This window comes from Rhinolophus ferrumequinum, chromosome 13 (genome assembly GCF_004115265.2).
Source record: "Rhinolophus ferrumequinum isolate MPI-CBG mRhiFer1 chromosome 13, mRhiFer1_v1.p, whole genome shotgun sequence".
NCBI classification, from domain to species: domain Eukaryota; kingdom Metazoa; phylum Chordata; class Mammalia; order Chiroptera; family Rhinolophidae; genus Rhinolophus; species Rhinolophus ferrumequinum.
This window is the reverse complement of record NC_046296.1, coordinates 37,565,015-37,581,110: the sequence shown is the minus strand read 5'-3', so window position 1 is coordinate 37,581,110 and position 16,096 is coordinate 37,565,015. Positions and strand designations below refer to the sequence as shown.

At 40.9% G+C, this 16,096-nt stretch overlaps 1 protein-coding gene across 2 annotated transcripts in view; it reads left to right on the top strand.

The window, feature by feature from the left end:
* The window catches only part of STON1 (stonin 1), a 48,637-nt gene extending 33,178 nt beyond the window's left edge, over window positions 1-15,459 (top strand). For both annotated transcript variants that reach the window (XM_033124932.1, XM_033124934.1), the window contains exons 2-4: window positions 249-2,210; window positions 9,223-9,425; window positions 12,405-15,459. In XM_033124932.1, coding sequence (XP_032980823.1) covers window positions 296-2,210; window positions 9,223-9,425; window positions 12,405-12,479 — 2,193 coding nt within the window. In that variant the 5' untranslated portion in view covers window positions 249-295 and the 3' untranslated portion in view covers window positions 12,480-15,459. The remainder of the gene's footprint in view (window positions 1-248; window positions 2,211-9,222; window positions 9,426-12,404) is intronic.
* The last annotated feature ends 637 nt before the right edge of the window (window positions 15,460-16,096 follow it).

Here is a 16,096-nt window from a genome sequence, read left to right as displayed (position 1 = left end):
TTTTGCATCTTGCATGACTGAAACTCATTCCTTGTTGTGGCTAAATAATATGAGCAGTAACACCCCTTGCCCTCTTCCCTCAGCCCCTGCTAACCGCCATCCTACGTTCTGCTCCTATGGATTTGACTCAGTTAATCTGTAAGTCTGGATGCTTTTAAATCCAAGTAATTTCTCAGAACTAAGGACCTCTAGTATCTTGAATTTTTCCCCTCATTTTATATTCTTATTTTCTCTTTCTCCTTTAACAGAGACAGCGTATCTGATTCATTGACAAGACCACGATCTGATTTCAAAGATGTGTTCCACGAACCCAGGCAACTGGGTCACATTTGATGATGACTCTGCTTTACAATCTTCTCAAAATTCCAAGAATTCCCCTCTGGAGAATCAAGGCATCTGTAGACCAAATGGACTTAGGCTGAACCTCTCTGGTCCTAAGGAATTTCCCAGTGGACCTTCCTCCACCAGTGGTACCCCTCTCCCCTCTCCCATCATAGACTTTTACTTCAGTCCAGGACCGCCAAGTAACTCTCCTCTTTCTACACCTACTAAAGACTTCCCAGGATTCCCTGGCATTCCCAAAGCAGGGACCCATGTGCTTTATCCTATTCCGGAATTATCTGCAAACAGCCCGCTCACACCACCAGGAGCAGATTCTTCCTTATTGCCTGCTAAACCAACCTGTTTGTCCCATGCTTCCCTTCCCAGTGACCACTCATGTACACATCCAGCTCCCAAAATGGGTCTTCCAGATGACATTAGTTCTCCCCAGGCTGAAAGTGATGCTCTCCAGTTTCAGTATTTTCGGGAGGACTGTGCTTTTTCAAGTCCATTTTGGAAAGATGAAGGCAGTGCTTCCCAGTTCACCTTTGACCCTCCAGGGAGCAGAAAGGCATTGCCATCAAGAGACAAAGAGGTGCCAATTGATCAAAAAAGCTTAAATCAATGTTCACTCAACTACATCTGTGAGAAGCTTGAACATCTCCAGTCAGCTGAGAACCAAGACTCATTTGGAAATTTGTCTATGCAATGTCTGTATGCCGAAGACCCTGCCTCCTCCTTTGTTCCCCACACGCTGTTCAGGAGTCAGCCCAAAACCGGGTGGTCTTTCATGCTGAGAATTCCTGAGAAGAAGAACATGATGTCTTCCCGTCAGTGGGGACCAATTTTTTTAAAAGTCTTACCTGGAGGAATTTTGCAAATGTATTATGAGAAGGGGTTAGAAAAACCATTTAAAGAGTTACAGCTCGATCCACATTGCAGGCTTTCTGAACCCAAACTTGAGAACTTTAGTGTGGCAGGAAAAATCCATACTGTGAAGATTGAACATGTGTCTTACACAGAAAAAAGAAAATACCATTCTAAGACAGAAGTAGTGCATGAGCCAGACATAGAGCAGATGCTGAAGTTGGGGTCGACAGAGTACCGCGACTTCCTCGACTTTCTGACTGCTGTGGAGGAGGAGCTGATGCAGCTACCAGCCGTTTCAAAACCAAAAAAGAACTATGAGGAGCAAGAAATTTCCCTGGAAATTGTGGATCACTTTTGGGGTAAAGTCACTAAAGAAGAAGGAAAATTGGTCGAAAGTGCTGTGATAACTCAAATCTGTTGCCTCTGCTTCGTGAATGGGAGCACAGAATGCTTTTTGACATTGAATGACCTTGAGCTGCAGAAGCGAAATGAACACTATTTTGAGAAAGATCCAGAAAAGAAGGGGATTGATATTCTTGACTATCATTTTCATAAGTGTGTGAAAGCAGAAGAATTTGAGCAATCAAGAATCATTAAGTTTGTACCTCTGGATGCCTGCCGGTTTGAGCTGATGCGTTTCAAGACTTTGTATAGTGGGGAAGATCTCCCCTTTTCCCTGAAGTCTGTCGTGGTTGTCCAGGGGGCGTATGTGGAGCTTCAGGCCTTTGTTAACACAGCCCCATTGGTTCAGAGACCATCCCACGCCAGTTCCTTGAGGTCCTGTGACAACATAATGATACACTTTCCTGTCCCATCGCAATGGATCAAGACCCTCTGGACCATGAACCTCCAGAGGCAGAAGTCCCTGAAAGCCAAAATGAACCGTCGAGCATGTCTGGGGAATTTACACGAACCGGAATCCGAACCTGTCATACAGGTCACTGTGGGGTCAGCAAAATATGAGAGTGCCTACCGGGCTGTGGTATGGAAAATAGACCGGCTTCCTGATAAACATGCAAGTAAATATTCAACACCCCAAGTTGAGTTTCATGTGAAATAGATTCAGTGGTTTCCCCCTCCTCCTTGGGTGGAAACCAGGCTGAGACAGATGGTAACTGCAGTCAGCTGAGAGCGTGCTTATACATTGCTGGGTGGGAGATGGAACATTTAGTTGTACAGCTGGTTTATTTCGTCCTCTCGTGTCTGTTTCTACCAGATAAGTTTAGCTTACAAATTTTGTTTTAGTGTCATAAATACCATTCTAGGCTAGGATTTTGTTGTAGAGGGTGGCACCGAGGGAAAATTTGTAATTGACTTCTTTACATCAACTGTCAATCTCAAATATTAAACGTTTTGCTTACATGGCTTAGATTCCCTAATTAACCTTTAAAGATCTGTCATCCGTGAGTATACCTGAACAGTTTCGTATCCTCAGCCAGTACTGCTTCCTCCTTAGGTTTTTGCTCCCTGCTCTTTGAAATAAGACTGCCTTTCATTTTTACCTAAATTGATTTCTTTGAGTCAACCAATTTGCCAATCTCGACTAGTTGTTTCAGAATTAAACCTAAGCCTGGAAAATTCAGTTAATTTTAAAAATTTTTGCAAAGAAAACAATCTAGAAGTTCAGCACTTTGAAAAGATAGTCCTAGCACCACCTATATTTTAGAATGGTAAGTTAAGAGAGCAAAAAGTGCAAATTGTGACATTAGGGCTGCTCCCCGTTTTAGTTGCATTATTTCTAGCAGAACACAGGACTGTGGAACTAAATAGGGGGCAGATTTGGGGGATCTGAATTGATACATTCATCCATTCAACCAAAACTTTTAGTGAGCCGTAGATGAAGTGTTATCTCAGGAGCTGGGCTACAGACGGATAAGGTCGGACCCCTACTTCCAAGTAGCTCACAGCTGGTCTAGTCCTTCAGGGAAATTTCATTCATCTTAGGACTCTCCAGACTGTGGCCTCCAGAGGAAGCATTTTTTATTCGAAGTGGTCCTTGGGCACTGTTTCTCAAACCTGGCTGTCTGTTAGAGTGGCCGGAGGGCTTTTAAATCTTGACGTTTCAGGTTCCACTTTAACTAATTCAATCAGAATCTCTAGGGGAGGGCCCAGGCACCCATATGTTTGCGAGCTCCCCCGTGGACCCAATGTGTGGCCAGGGCTAAGGGACACTGCTGTGCGGGCCTTGCGGTGTCCGGGGCAGCACGGCCCAGCCCCAGACTGCAATGGACTTGAGAAGCAGCTGCATGGACCTCACCCTGGAGGGTGCAGGACCACTTGGTCTGTGACTTGCAGTTTGCTGGCTTAACATCTGTCAACTGACTGTAGCTTGGGCTATGGACAGGGTTCAGCAGGCGAGAGAGACAGCCAGGTGACTGAGGAGCCCTGTACAGAAGGTAAGCCCCCCCACACTAACAGCAGTCCTCCCTGACACCCCCATTCTTCTCAATGTCAAGAGAGCTCCGCAGTGTTCTCATGACACATTAGTTATGGCTCTAGTCCCAAGGAATAGCGAGGACAGCTCAGGCTCAGGGCGGTGCGAGGTGGGACGGGATAGCTTGGTCACAATGCGTGGCCTCTAATGGCACCTCTGGCCCATGCCAATGTGGTGGGAATTTCTATCATGATATAATCCGCAGAGGAAGTGTTTGCTACTTCTTTGATAACTGCTGGAGAAGCAAGTTAAAACCATTCTCCGATTAGCTTCATCCCAGGAAAACAAGTTTTGAGGTTTTGAGTACGGGGTTCCAAATGATCTATTCTAAAAGTTATTTGTGCTACTTTTAGGTGAGAGGAATTATAAAAATCAGGATATCATTGGCTTTTATTTTGCTAAGCAAAAAGGGAGACCAGAGGGAGAAAGCCTGGAATGCTTATAACCTGGATCCTTAGACCTCCTCTGAGGTCTTGCTGATAACCTGACGCCTGTCATTTTCCTTTCGTCCTAGAGATAGTCACGGGGACTGGGACAGAATGGAACAAAACATAGTTTTTGCATAGATTTGCAGTAAGAATTATGCCTCGGAGAGAGGAACACAAAAGGGCTCCTGGCTTGTCCAGATGGGTCAGAGAGGCAGGGAGCCAGGCTCTCAGTTAGCCCATTCCAGCTGCTCTGCCTCAGAGCAGGCACTCGGGCTAGAGCTTTCCAGGGCAGCCATGCCCATTTTTCAAACTGCGAACCCATACAAATTATTATTTTCTAATTTTGGAAGGGGAGCAACCTATAAAGCTTCTTGTGAAAATGATCCTGTTTATAAGACTGCATTTTCCCAGAGTTAACGTATAGTTAATTGATTTAGTCAACAAAAATTTATTGACAAAAGGGCTCACTCGTTCATTCCTCAAATACCCACTAAATTTCCTCTAGATACAGGCTCTGTCTGTGCTGGGTGCTTGGGAGATACAGATACAAACATGATCCCTGCTCTCCAGAAATGTGACAGTCTTAGTAGGTGAGACAAATCCGGAAACAGCTCTCCAAGTGCGCTGTGGAAATGTGCTCTATTCCAGGCATATTAGGGATCCCAGAGAAAGGGGTGATAAACTGGGGGGCATTCAGGAAGGCTTTGCTGAAGAGGGGATGGTAAAGCTTGGCATGGCAGAATCAGTAGGATTCCATCAAGGGTAGAAATAGCAGAAACAGGTGTGGAGATGGGGGATCTTGCCTAAGTTTTGGGACAAAGGCTGTGATGGGAGGAGAAACCAGCATGGAAGCCGCGCTATGGGGTGTGGAGTTTGTCAACAGGGCTTCCGGAGTGTTTTCACGACCTCGGAAGCAGAATCATACCCTGTTTTAGAAAGTCAGGCTCTTATGGAGGAGAGAGATTCAGGAGAAGATTACAGATACAGGAGGCTGGTAGGAAGGGAGAGATACTAAGCAAGGCCAGTGGCAGTGGGAGCGCTGAGGCGGAGAGGGATGGGTGCACAAATTCAGCAGAGGTGCCCCCGAGATAATGACAGATGTTCTGAGGGCCTGGGGGGAAGGGAGAAGATGGGAGCTGGTCAGGGTCTCTGGCTGTGGCCAGTAGGGGGGCAATGGTCCCATTTTCTGAGACAGCCTGGGATCCTCTCATCACTTCTTTTACAATCTGTTTCCCAGCCCTGGTTGCATGTGAGATTCCTTAGAATCATTAGAGATTTGATAACATACCCATATTTGGGCCCATCCCAACCATGACTCTGGCGGGTAGAGGCCCAGGTATGGGCACTTAGGAAAGGCTCTGCCAGGAAGCCAGATTTGAGAACTGCTGACCTGGTACCTCTCCTGTGGAACCTGTTATGGTCCCTTAGGCAGAGATCACCCCTCCCTGCTCTGTATTCCTGTGTCTTCTGGAGTTCTGTTATTGTCCTCCCGTCAGTAGTTACTAGCAGTTGAGCTCACTGGGAACAATCGCAAGAGTGGATATTCCCAGAGAGGCTGCTGGACTTGATCTTGGCCTTCAGGAATTCTTCCTGAAGACTTTCATAGCACCAGGCCCATACAGAACAATATTTACCAAGCATTTCAGTCAATTAGAACAAATCCTTTGGGATCAAAGTTGCTTTGTTCAGATCAGGTCTGTGTGCAAGAGGAAGCTGAGGGAGAGGGCAGTGGGCTGTGTCAGGTAGAGTCTGGGGGACAGGGCGTGGCTCAGAGGTGGGCTGGGATCCTGTGGTTTGGTCGTGTGGCTTCACCTTTGTGGTCTGGGGAGGGTAATGCCAAGAGTGAGAGGATGCCTGGCGATTTGGCTCTGGAGGAGAAGCATAGAAAAAATAAGGTTGGGGCAGAGAGGCAATCTTTGTCCTAAGGCAGTGCTTCTCAAAGGTTTGTGCGCACATGAATCACCTTGTAAAAATACAGGTTCTGACCAAGCAAGTGCCCCCCCACCAATACTGTGTTTCCCACGCATTCTCAGGTGGCGCCAATGCGGACCACAGGTGGACCACATGTAGAGCAACAGCGTCTTGGAATGTATCTCTTTTTCTATATGATTTTTAAATCAATTGGGTGTCTAGAGAACAGAGGATATATTTTTTAAAGTTTAAAATATTACCCTTTTCAAGCTAGTTTCTGAAAAACCTGTGCTGTTAGGAAAAAAAAATTTAAAAAATAGAAAATGAAAGAGAATATATGAACTAGTCTACCGTGCACTAATTAAAAAAAAATGTTCTTATGCCCTCACTTCTGTGGATTTTTGAGATCAGGATCGACTTTCACTTGCATGGGATTTCAAGGGAGACGGGAAGGGCCGCTGGCTCCTTAAGTGTCTCGTGTACTAGCATGTCAGTGCGTAATATTCCTGGAACAGTGGGCAAGTGTTTCATTTTACAACAAAGGTTGACTGACCTTAGGCAGGTAGCTTAAATAGTTCATTCAGACTAAGGTGTGAGTGACAGCAAAGGAACAGAAAGGAGGTTTCCTGAGGACAGGCTTTGTGGTGGGAGGAGTTGGGGAGTGGAGAAAGAGGTGGGTGCGGAGACGAAGAGGAGAAAGAGGAGAAGAAGAGGAGGAATGAGAACATTGGTTGGCCAAAGGAGGTGCAGATGGTGGTATAGAATTAGACAAGGGAGTGGGAGTGGTGGAGTGTCAATTAACACACATATCTATCTCTACCTTCCCAATTTCACCAATTTTTAAAATAATTTGCCTTTACGTTTTCTCTTTGCTCTGCCATCAGTACATTGGTTGCTCTCTCCTCCACTTGTGTCATCCTCCTTTCAGTTGTACTCTTCAACTCGCAACAATTCAGTTTCAGATGTAAAATATTTTGGTACAAGAGGGACCAGATATCCACTGGAGCTAAGTAGATTTCGTCATTTGCATTCCCTGTCCTGAGAGTTGAGAGAATAATTACCAAAGCCCGAGAGTGCCCCCTGTTGGTCAGTACTGAGATAAATAACATGATTTTCCTCTTTTTTTTTTTTTTTTTTTTCATCTATTTGTAAATTTGATAAATATCGGTTGAGCCCCAGACTTGCCAGACATTGTCCTAGGGACTGACATGGCACCTCTCCTCATGGAGCTCAAAGTCGAAAGGTGGAGAGTGTTGTTAAACATTGTAGAGTATTTAGAGTTTTTAAAAACCAGGAAAAATGTGCCGGAAAACTTAAAGGAACAATACTCTTCTTTATCTTTTACCAGTTTTTAAATTTTTTTTTTATTTTTAGAAAAGCAGGTAGAAAGTTTTTGTTTCTAACATTGTTGGAGTACTGGGTCTTCAACTTGGGCAATTTTGCAAAAAGTTCCAAAAGAGTTTTTTCCTTTAAAATGTGAATATAAATTAGATCATCTCCAATATCATTTTCAGCTCTAAACGTATAGCAGTCACAGTCCCCGCATTAGCAAAGTTATCGTAATTAAGTAATAATATTGGACTTATACTCCAGTGGCACTTTGCAAAGCAATCGTATATGTGCCTCGCGTCTGTCTGTGCCGCTGTAGAAGACTATGCACAGTGCTCTGTGTAATCCTCACAGCGGTCCTGTAAGGCTTATGTTATTAGCATTTTCAGATGGGGAGACTGGGGCTCAGAGCGATCAAGTCACTTGCCTAGGATTACACAGCTCGTAAGTAGCAGAGTTGGGATTGGACCCTGGGCAATGTGGGCCCAGTGTTCGTGTTCTTAAGCACTGTGCCATAAAGGACGGAAAAGTGCCTGAATTAAGTTTAAATAAACTTACTGTATCCTTACTGCAGGCAGAAGACGAGAAAGGGTAATGGATTGTGGGCCCTCCCCTGGGTATGTGTGTGTGAGTCAAGTTATCATTTGCCTGCAGTGATCTGGGTAGCTTACAGCACCTCAGGCCACTGTTGTCCTGTACCCTAGGTGGAAGTGGTGGACATGGCTAATGAGCCTCTGTGGGTTAATTGATTGATGACTTCTCAAGGCCGTTTACAGCCTTAGAATTCTATTAGTCTCTCTAGGAGAAACAGGTTGTAAGGAATGAAAGGCAATTTATCTTTTAAGAATTAAGTGAAATCCTTTAAACTCTTGTTTTTGCCTAAAGCTATATTCTGATGGAAATGTTCTTTCTGAAGCTATGTCAGCCCTACAGTTGTTTAATCTGGCTTTTGAAATTACTGTCACCTGATACATTTATTTAAGTAAAGATAGCTGCCCTGGATAGTAGATGCTGTAGACAGTGCAACAGAATCATGGAACATTTATAGTTACGACAGTGGTTACACTGAAAATATTTTTTACTCCATATAAAACACACACATATACACACACGGACACACGTTATATGAGCACACTTAAAATCTGTGTGTGTATCTGATATCCTTAGGTCTGGCACAGAGCCTGGCCTGGCACAGAAGAGATGCTCAGTAAATGGCAAATCGAATTAAGTGAAAATAAATACTAGATTGCAACATAGAAAGCCAATATGCCCATCCCTACAGTGTACATCTGTTCCCGTCAAAGCTTTAAGGAAGATAAGTGGAAATTAATATACTAAAGTATAATCTGTTCTACTGAACAAGGAATTCTTGGCCTAGAATATTTTCTGAAATGTAATAAAATTTCATTAAGTTTAACTTTAAAAACTCAGAATTTGTTATAATGTGACCTAATTTAGGCTGGTTTACCTTTGCATTAACTATAAATAAAAAGAGTGGTAAGAAAAGGAATAAATTAAGAGTTATTATAAGAGCTTGTTCAGTCTACTTAAAAGAAAGAGTTTTTTTTTTAACAAATCTTATGCACATTATAGCTAAATAATGGTACTTAATATAAATATTACTTATCTTTTAAAAAAAGCTTAGCATACTTATACTAGAAAACATTTTTAGGAATTAATGTATACATGTATGTAGTAATAAAGTTGTACTTATTTTAAAGCCAGTACTTAAAAAACACACAGATAGATTTCTCCCTACTTGGTGTAGAATTGTGAATTTTGATGGTATTTTGTTCAAATGGAATTCACACTGCACTAGGACTAATGAAATTGCTTATTAAAGAGAGGGACGAGTGTGTCTTATGTTCAAGAGAAACGTTCAATGGCCATTGAAATACTTTGACTGACAATTTGATTTTCTTCTTCAAGGTCCTGATCATCCCCATTGTTTGTCATACAAACTAGAACTTGGATCAGACCAAGAAATTCCCTCTGATTGGTATCCATTTGCTACTGTTCAGTTTGGGATGCTTGATACCTGTGCGTCAAGGACAGAGGTCAGATCTCTGGGGGTGGAGAGTGATGTCCAGCCACAGAAACATGTTCATCAGCGAGCTTGCTACAACATCCAGGTAATCCCAAAAGCCAGCTGGGATTTGTAGAGCTGTGATCTGATCTCGCGTTGAATATTTGCTTTGCCCTTTTAAATGACCGTGTGTGTGTGTGTGTGTGTGTGTGTGTGTGTGTGTGTGTGTGTGTGTGTGTGTTTGACCTAGGAAAGAGCCTGCCCATGGAAGCTCGATGGTCACCAGTGAGCCTAGTTCTTCCCTTCAATTCTGGAGAACGTTAGGAGCTTGAGCACCTAGTATCACATACTTAATTCAGCTCTCAATGAAAAACAAGGCATTAAACATGAATTCATATTTCAGAAGCATATTTATAACAAAAATTACGTTAGAATAGCATTTCCCAAGTGCTCTATGGAACGTATGTCCCATATAATGATCCAAGAAAAAAGTTAAGTTCAGGAATGCCATACACTAAATTAATGTTAAATGAAGGCTCTGAGAAGTCCTGCAATAAAGAAACTTGTTAATCTTAACACAGTTTTCCCCAACTCATTGATTGTGAAACCTTGTCTATATGGCTGTGTATGTGCATATAAAACACCTAACAGTATCTTCTGGAATAGTATTCTGTGAAGCACCCCTTAGGAAATGCTGAGTTACTCTATTAAAACCATTTTAAATATTCACCATCAGTGCTTCTGCATTCTTCGGCCAGATGAATTAGACTGACATACACTTGCTTTCCTTCTCATTTTCAAAGTTAGTAGATATAGAGATAAACTCTGCCACATATTTCCCATAGTATCTTTTTAAAAAACATTTTTTAAAATTTATTTTTCAATTATTGTTGGTGTACAATATTTTATTAGTTTCAGTTGTACAAAACAATGTAGTGATTAAACACTTATAGGGTGATGTGTTAGTGGTTTTGCTTCCAAATATATTATTTAATTAGAAAATATTTCAAAAATGAAACAGCAAATAACAGCCAGATTGTTTAGTTTAGAATTTATATTTTTTCCTTTTTGTCGTGCACATGAATAGCATTTTATACTTTCTAATACCATTCAAATACCTATAGTGCTTGAATCTCAGCTATGATTAATACCATGCTGATTTTCCATTTATTTGTTCCTATCAAAAATAGTATGATTACATAAAACATCATAAAAACCAACTGGTGGTTCTAAAGTAGAGTAATGGGTCAGGATTTTTCTTTATTGTGGACCAGCTATTTAGAAGTGTATATGTTTGGGTCTAGTGATGTTTTTTTTCCTATTGATAAAATTAATGATGGGTGGCTCCTGTCCTGTGCAGCCCCCTGGGCACTGAAACCCTTATTCCCCCAGCAGATGGGATTCCCCTGGCTGAAGAAAACTGCCTTGCTCCCAGACCTGCCCATTTCCTGGGGTAGCTTGTGTCCAGTGACTGGTGGATGCAGGGGTGTAAAGACCCTTTTGCCTCAGCTTGGGGTAACTCTGCAGGGCCATCCTAGCTTCAGCTTTCCTTGGGGATCTGCGGAAGCCTTGATTGTGACTGGATTGCAGCCCACCTTCTCCCTCTTCCTGTTCTGCTTCCCTCCCTTCCCTTCCCTTCCATCTCCCACAGGTGTCAACCCCAACAGCACTCCCCAGTGTGTTTCTGCACAACAATCTCCATTTCAGAGTTTGCTTCTTGGGGAACCTGACCTGTAACACTAGGTATATAAGTATTTGTGATTCGATCGAGTGCACATGGAAACTTCATTTATACCTATTTTCCGAATTCATGGGTTGTGCCATAGTTTCATGGGTTGTCACATAGTTTTAGAGGACAGCTCAAAATTATATAACAAAATCTCGTTAGCTTTAATAGCATGTATGAATTGATCTGCACTTGGTGGCAATCAGTTTTAAAATGTTATCTTCCATTTAACAAGTGTTTTATGAGCAGTTTTAAAGTGACAGGTGCTGATCTAGAATGCTGGGGACACAAGGATCAATGAGAGACACAGGTCCCTGTCCTCGTGAAGCTTACCTTCTAGTGGGGAACAAAAAAATAATTAGTAAACAAGTATATAATATAATTTCAAATAGTGACAGATTCTGAGAATGAAATGGGGTAATAGGACAGAGTGATGGAGGGCTTCCTTATCGAGGGTGGTCTGGGAGGGCCTCCATAGGGAGGTGGCACGTGAGGTGAGATGAAAAAGATGAGGAGCAGGCACATGGTTCGGCTCAGCTTATTAGTTTGTAAACTAGTTTGTTTTAGTTCATTAGAGAGATGATTTTGGGTGTGTTGTAAACCTCAGATGGTCCAAAGGCTGGTTATATGATGTGGGGGTATAATTGAACACACGCCCAGGCAGATCTCTAAGTGTCTCATCAATAGACCGTGCTTCCCCGAAAATAAGACCCAGCCGGACAATCAGCCCTAATGCGTCTTTTGGAGCAAAACTTAATATAAGACCTGGTCTTATTTTACTATAATATAAGATAGCGTCTAATATAATATAATATAATATAATATAATATAATGTAATATAATGTAATATAATACTGGGTCTTATATTAATTTTTGCTCCAAAAGATGCATTAGAGCTGATTGTCCAGCTAGGTCTTATTTTCAGGCAAACAGGGCATGTATTCTGTACACATTTTGTAAAAAGTTACCGTGTTTCCCCAAAAATAAGACCTATCCGGAAAATAAGCCTTAGCATGATTTTTCAGGATGACATCCCCTGAACATAAGCCCTAATGCGTCTTTTGGAGCAAAACTTAATATAAGACCCGGTCTTATTTTCGGGGAAACACGGTACTTTTGACTTAGCAGCGAGGAGAGTTTTGATTCTCTTCAAGATTTGACCCTAGAGGAAAGGATCTGGGGACTCTGCTGCCCAGAAGGAGATCCGAGTGCGTCACTGTGGAACTGGCATGAGTGGGTAGAAGGGCTATGTCTGTGAGGTGCCTGTGGTCCTTGCCTCATGTATGCAATAGGATTGAACAGGTGTTAGCGTTGCGTTGCTTTTGTTAATGCTGCCCATGTTTTGCTTTTGCCTACCAGGTTGAAATAGAAAAGAAGTGGATTAAAATCGATGGAGAAGACCCAGATAAAGCTGGTGACTGTGTAACTCAGTAGGAGTGGCAAGAGTTAAAGACGACGACCTACTTTTCAAATATGTAACTCACAGAAAGCACACCCAGTACTGCTACTGTACAGTGGAAATGACTTCTGAATTGAGGGCTTAGGACGGGTCCAATGGCTGTGTTTAGAGAAACTTAGATCTGAAACTGAACAATCTATATTTTATGCTTTTGATATGTTTGTACCCCAGGGGTTTGATCTGAAGTAATTTATGTGATGTTTCTGCTTCCGGTTGAAACTCAAAGGTGCTGTTATTCAATGTGTGACCCAACAGCCAGCTTGGCTAAAATGTTTTTGATTTTTGATTACTCATTGGCTGATTGTTTTGCACTGTGGATTACCTAGGTGCCATGTTTATTATCCTCCAGTCCTTATCTCTTCTTGCTATGTTAGCACCCATACTGGAGGGTGAGGCAGTCTAAGGAAACATAAACACAAATATTTAATTTCCCTCTTGCTCATCTCTGAAATGTGGCGAGGTGTAGAATGATGCTGAAACCACAGGCTAAAATGGAGATGTGGAGGTATCTGTGATTTTGAATTATTTATCTTCCTGTCCTCTTACCACGTTGGTGAGTAATCATCGGCTGTATTTGGTACCTGTCTTTCCCCCACGGTATTATCATTTTCAAAATGGATTTGTATTTGAGTGTATTGTTGCAAAGAAACTATTTCTATTGATATACATATTTCAGTACAAATCACTAAGACATATTGCCTTTTGCTTAGAAAGATTCCTTTTAAAATGGAATCCCAGTATTAGACACTAGTTAAAATATTTATGTACATTGAAGATGAATTTTTAAAGTTCATGAATATGGTTTCTCAAAAGTACAAACTCTAAGAATGTATTTTGGTAAAGTATTATTTGTGATTAACACAAGATTCTGTTGAGTAGAAGTCAAGGTTATGTTATGATTATTTTATGCTAGCTCTACTACTATGCTATTTATGCTAATACTGCTAAATTTAGAGTATTTTTCTTTAAAAGATGAGCAAAATGAAACACACTAGATTGTTTTACCTAGATTTCTAACAGGGGACTTTTTTAATCTTCAAAGTCAGGTAAATGGTTTCTAATGAAAAGTCAATGGCATTAGCAGTTATAATTCTGTTTATAACTTTTTTTCAATATTTACAGCAAAAGGTCAAACTTTTAAAATATAAAGAAATCTATGTTATAGGTATTTTTTAGTCTGAAAAACAAAGTCCTCCATGTGATATTAATACACCTTCAATTTATGTTGAGTCTGAAATATGATGAGGCGGTATTTTTCTCTGTTTACTAGATTTGTTTTGTGTCAGAACTGATAGTGTTCTTCCAAACAACATTTATGTGTTGGCCCAGAGTTTATGTCTTATGTTTTATTTAATATTGTATTACATTCATTTTAATCTGTTCCAAAAACAGATTAAAACAAACCTTTATGATGGTTTGTATCAATCAGTAGATTTTATTGCTTTTCATTAGATTGCTATAACAGCAAATAATGCAAAAGTCGACTGTTAAAATGAATTGGTGTTGCTCTTTTTAACTCCACTTGATGCATTGCTCACAATATCATATGCTTGAGACTCACTGTTGATGTATAGGAGGGCAAATGTGTGTGTGCATCATTTAAAAAAAAATTCCACCATCTTTCTCTGTCATCTGGCGTGGCACATTCTGGAGCGAGTTCAATCTGCTCAAAACAAATATGGAGGCAGGCTGGAGCGGATGCTACTGCCTGATCCCAGGGAAGTCAGCTGGGTTAATTACTGCCGTTCCTTTCAAATCTGTTTTGTGGCACCTGGCCCATAAAGAATTCAGTCTGATTCAGATGAACTTAATGAATATTTACACCTCAAAATAATTTCAGGAAAGGGTTCAATTTATCACCCCTCATGCTTCCCAGGTTTCCCAGTATCTGTGGCTACCTCAGTGCTGGGGTCATTTCTTTACCGGCCCTCCAGCCTTCAGGAGCATCTCAAGATGCAGTGTTGGAAATATAGTAACAAAACGCTGACTAAAGCCCACATTGAGTTCCTGCGCGATGCAAGGTGGCCAGCATTAACAGTGGGGTGCTACAGCGTAATTGTTAATTTGCACATCTATTAGGGTCCTTAAATATTCATTACTTAGCTTTAAATTAACATTCTGTGTAGGGAGAAGAAGCTTTTTAATACAATTCTTCTGACCTCAGAAATGGCAGAAGGTCAAATGTGTGTGACCATGGTGCTATAAGTGAAAAATCTGGTAGGGTCCACTTAGACTTACAAATTAAGTACAACCTCCTTCGCTAGAAAGTAAATGATCATCTTTAAGACAACAACTACAATAACGAAAACACCTGGTTTTAAGGTGGGTGGGGAAGGGAGGAAAGAAGTGACTGAAGGAGGAAATACCCCTTTCAAGCCTTTTAATTTAGGTAATTTAGATCAATCCTTTCTGAGTTTGACTGGTTGGGGGTCAGTCATTTGATTGACACATGGCAGGCTTCTGAGGACTTAACCAGTTTCTGACGAGTCGTCTTGCTCTAATTGTTTGGGTCTGGATGCCTTACCAGTCAAAGGATCACATAAACTGTAAATGAATTCATGGCTTGATGGTCACCTGATCAATTGTCAGATCAGAATTTAAGGATATTTTCTGTTTCTATGGGAATAGAAATAGTTTATCCATTTAAAAAGGTATGAAAAAAGATACTTTGCAGCATATAAATAAAGGCTGGAATTTTTTAACCTGATTTATGTATTAGAGAGTTCTAGGGTTTAGTTCCCTTCATTCTGGAGCTGTGCTTATGATGCAGTCCTTTTCTTATAAATTCAGTTAAAAGGCCTTCCTTAATAATGATTAAGTATTATCATATCTTACTTAAAATATTATTTTATGTCATATCAATACAAGTATAAAACAGATTGAACTTAATCATGTAACAAAGTATTTGGTAGATTGCATATTGGTTTTTCAAAATTAAAGATGTATTTCAAATGATTCTTGCTGTGCGATGGACTTATATCTTCTTTTCCAAGGTCTGAGGCTATTTTTTTAAGGTATGAAATCAATTTCAATAACCTTAAACAATCGACTCTCTGTCAGGCAAATGTACACTGCTTTACTCTTAAGAAGTCAGTGAGCATGGCATCTTGGCACATTCTGGGAAAATAACACCAACAAACTATAACTTGTGATGTTAAAAGATGACTTTTAAAAGAGGATATAATCATTACTCTCATAAAGAAATAATATGAACAAGTATGTGCCCGAGGTTTTACTTAACGCGTTAATTAATGAAGGAACGGTTAAGATGTTACAACTGGTTCCAAGGATAATTCAAAGAGCAGAGAAATGTGTAGGAAATAAGGAATTCTGAAACAAATTTACAAATAGGTGCAAAAGTGGTCTATCCACAGGGTAATAATCAATAATCAATTTCCCTTACTGCCACACAGTTAATTTGCATTTGTGTGGACTAGGGTTATGTGCAGTATCAGTTTTCTAAAATTTGCAGAGTTGTGAAATAATTCAAAGATATTGAAAGATGTTGATAATCCAGATAAATGAGCTACTATTCAAAGTCTTTCACAATTTTTCCTGACAACAGGATAAACTTTGTCCACAGGAGCCTTTT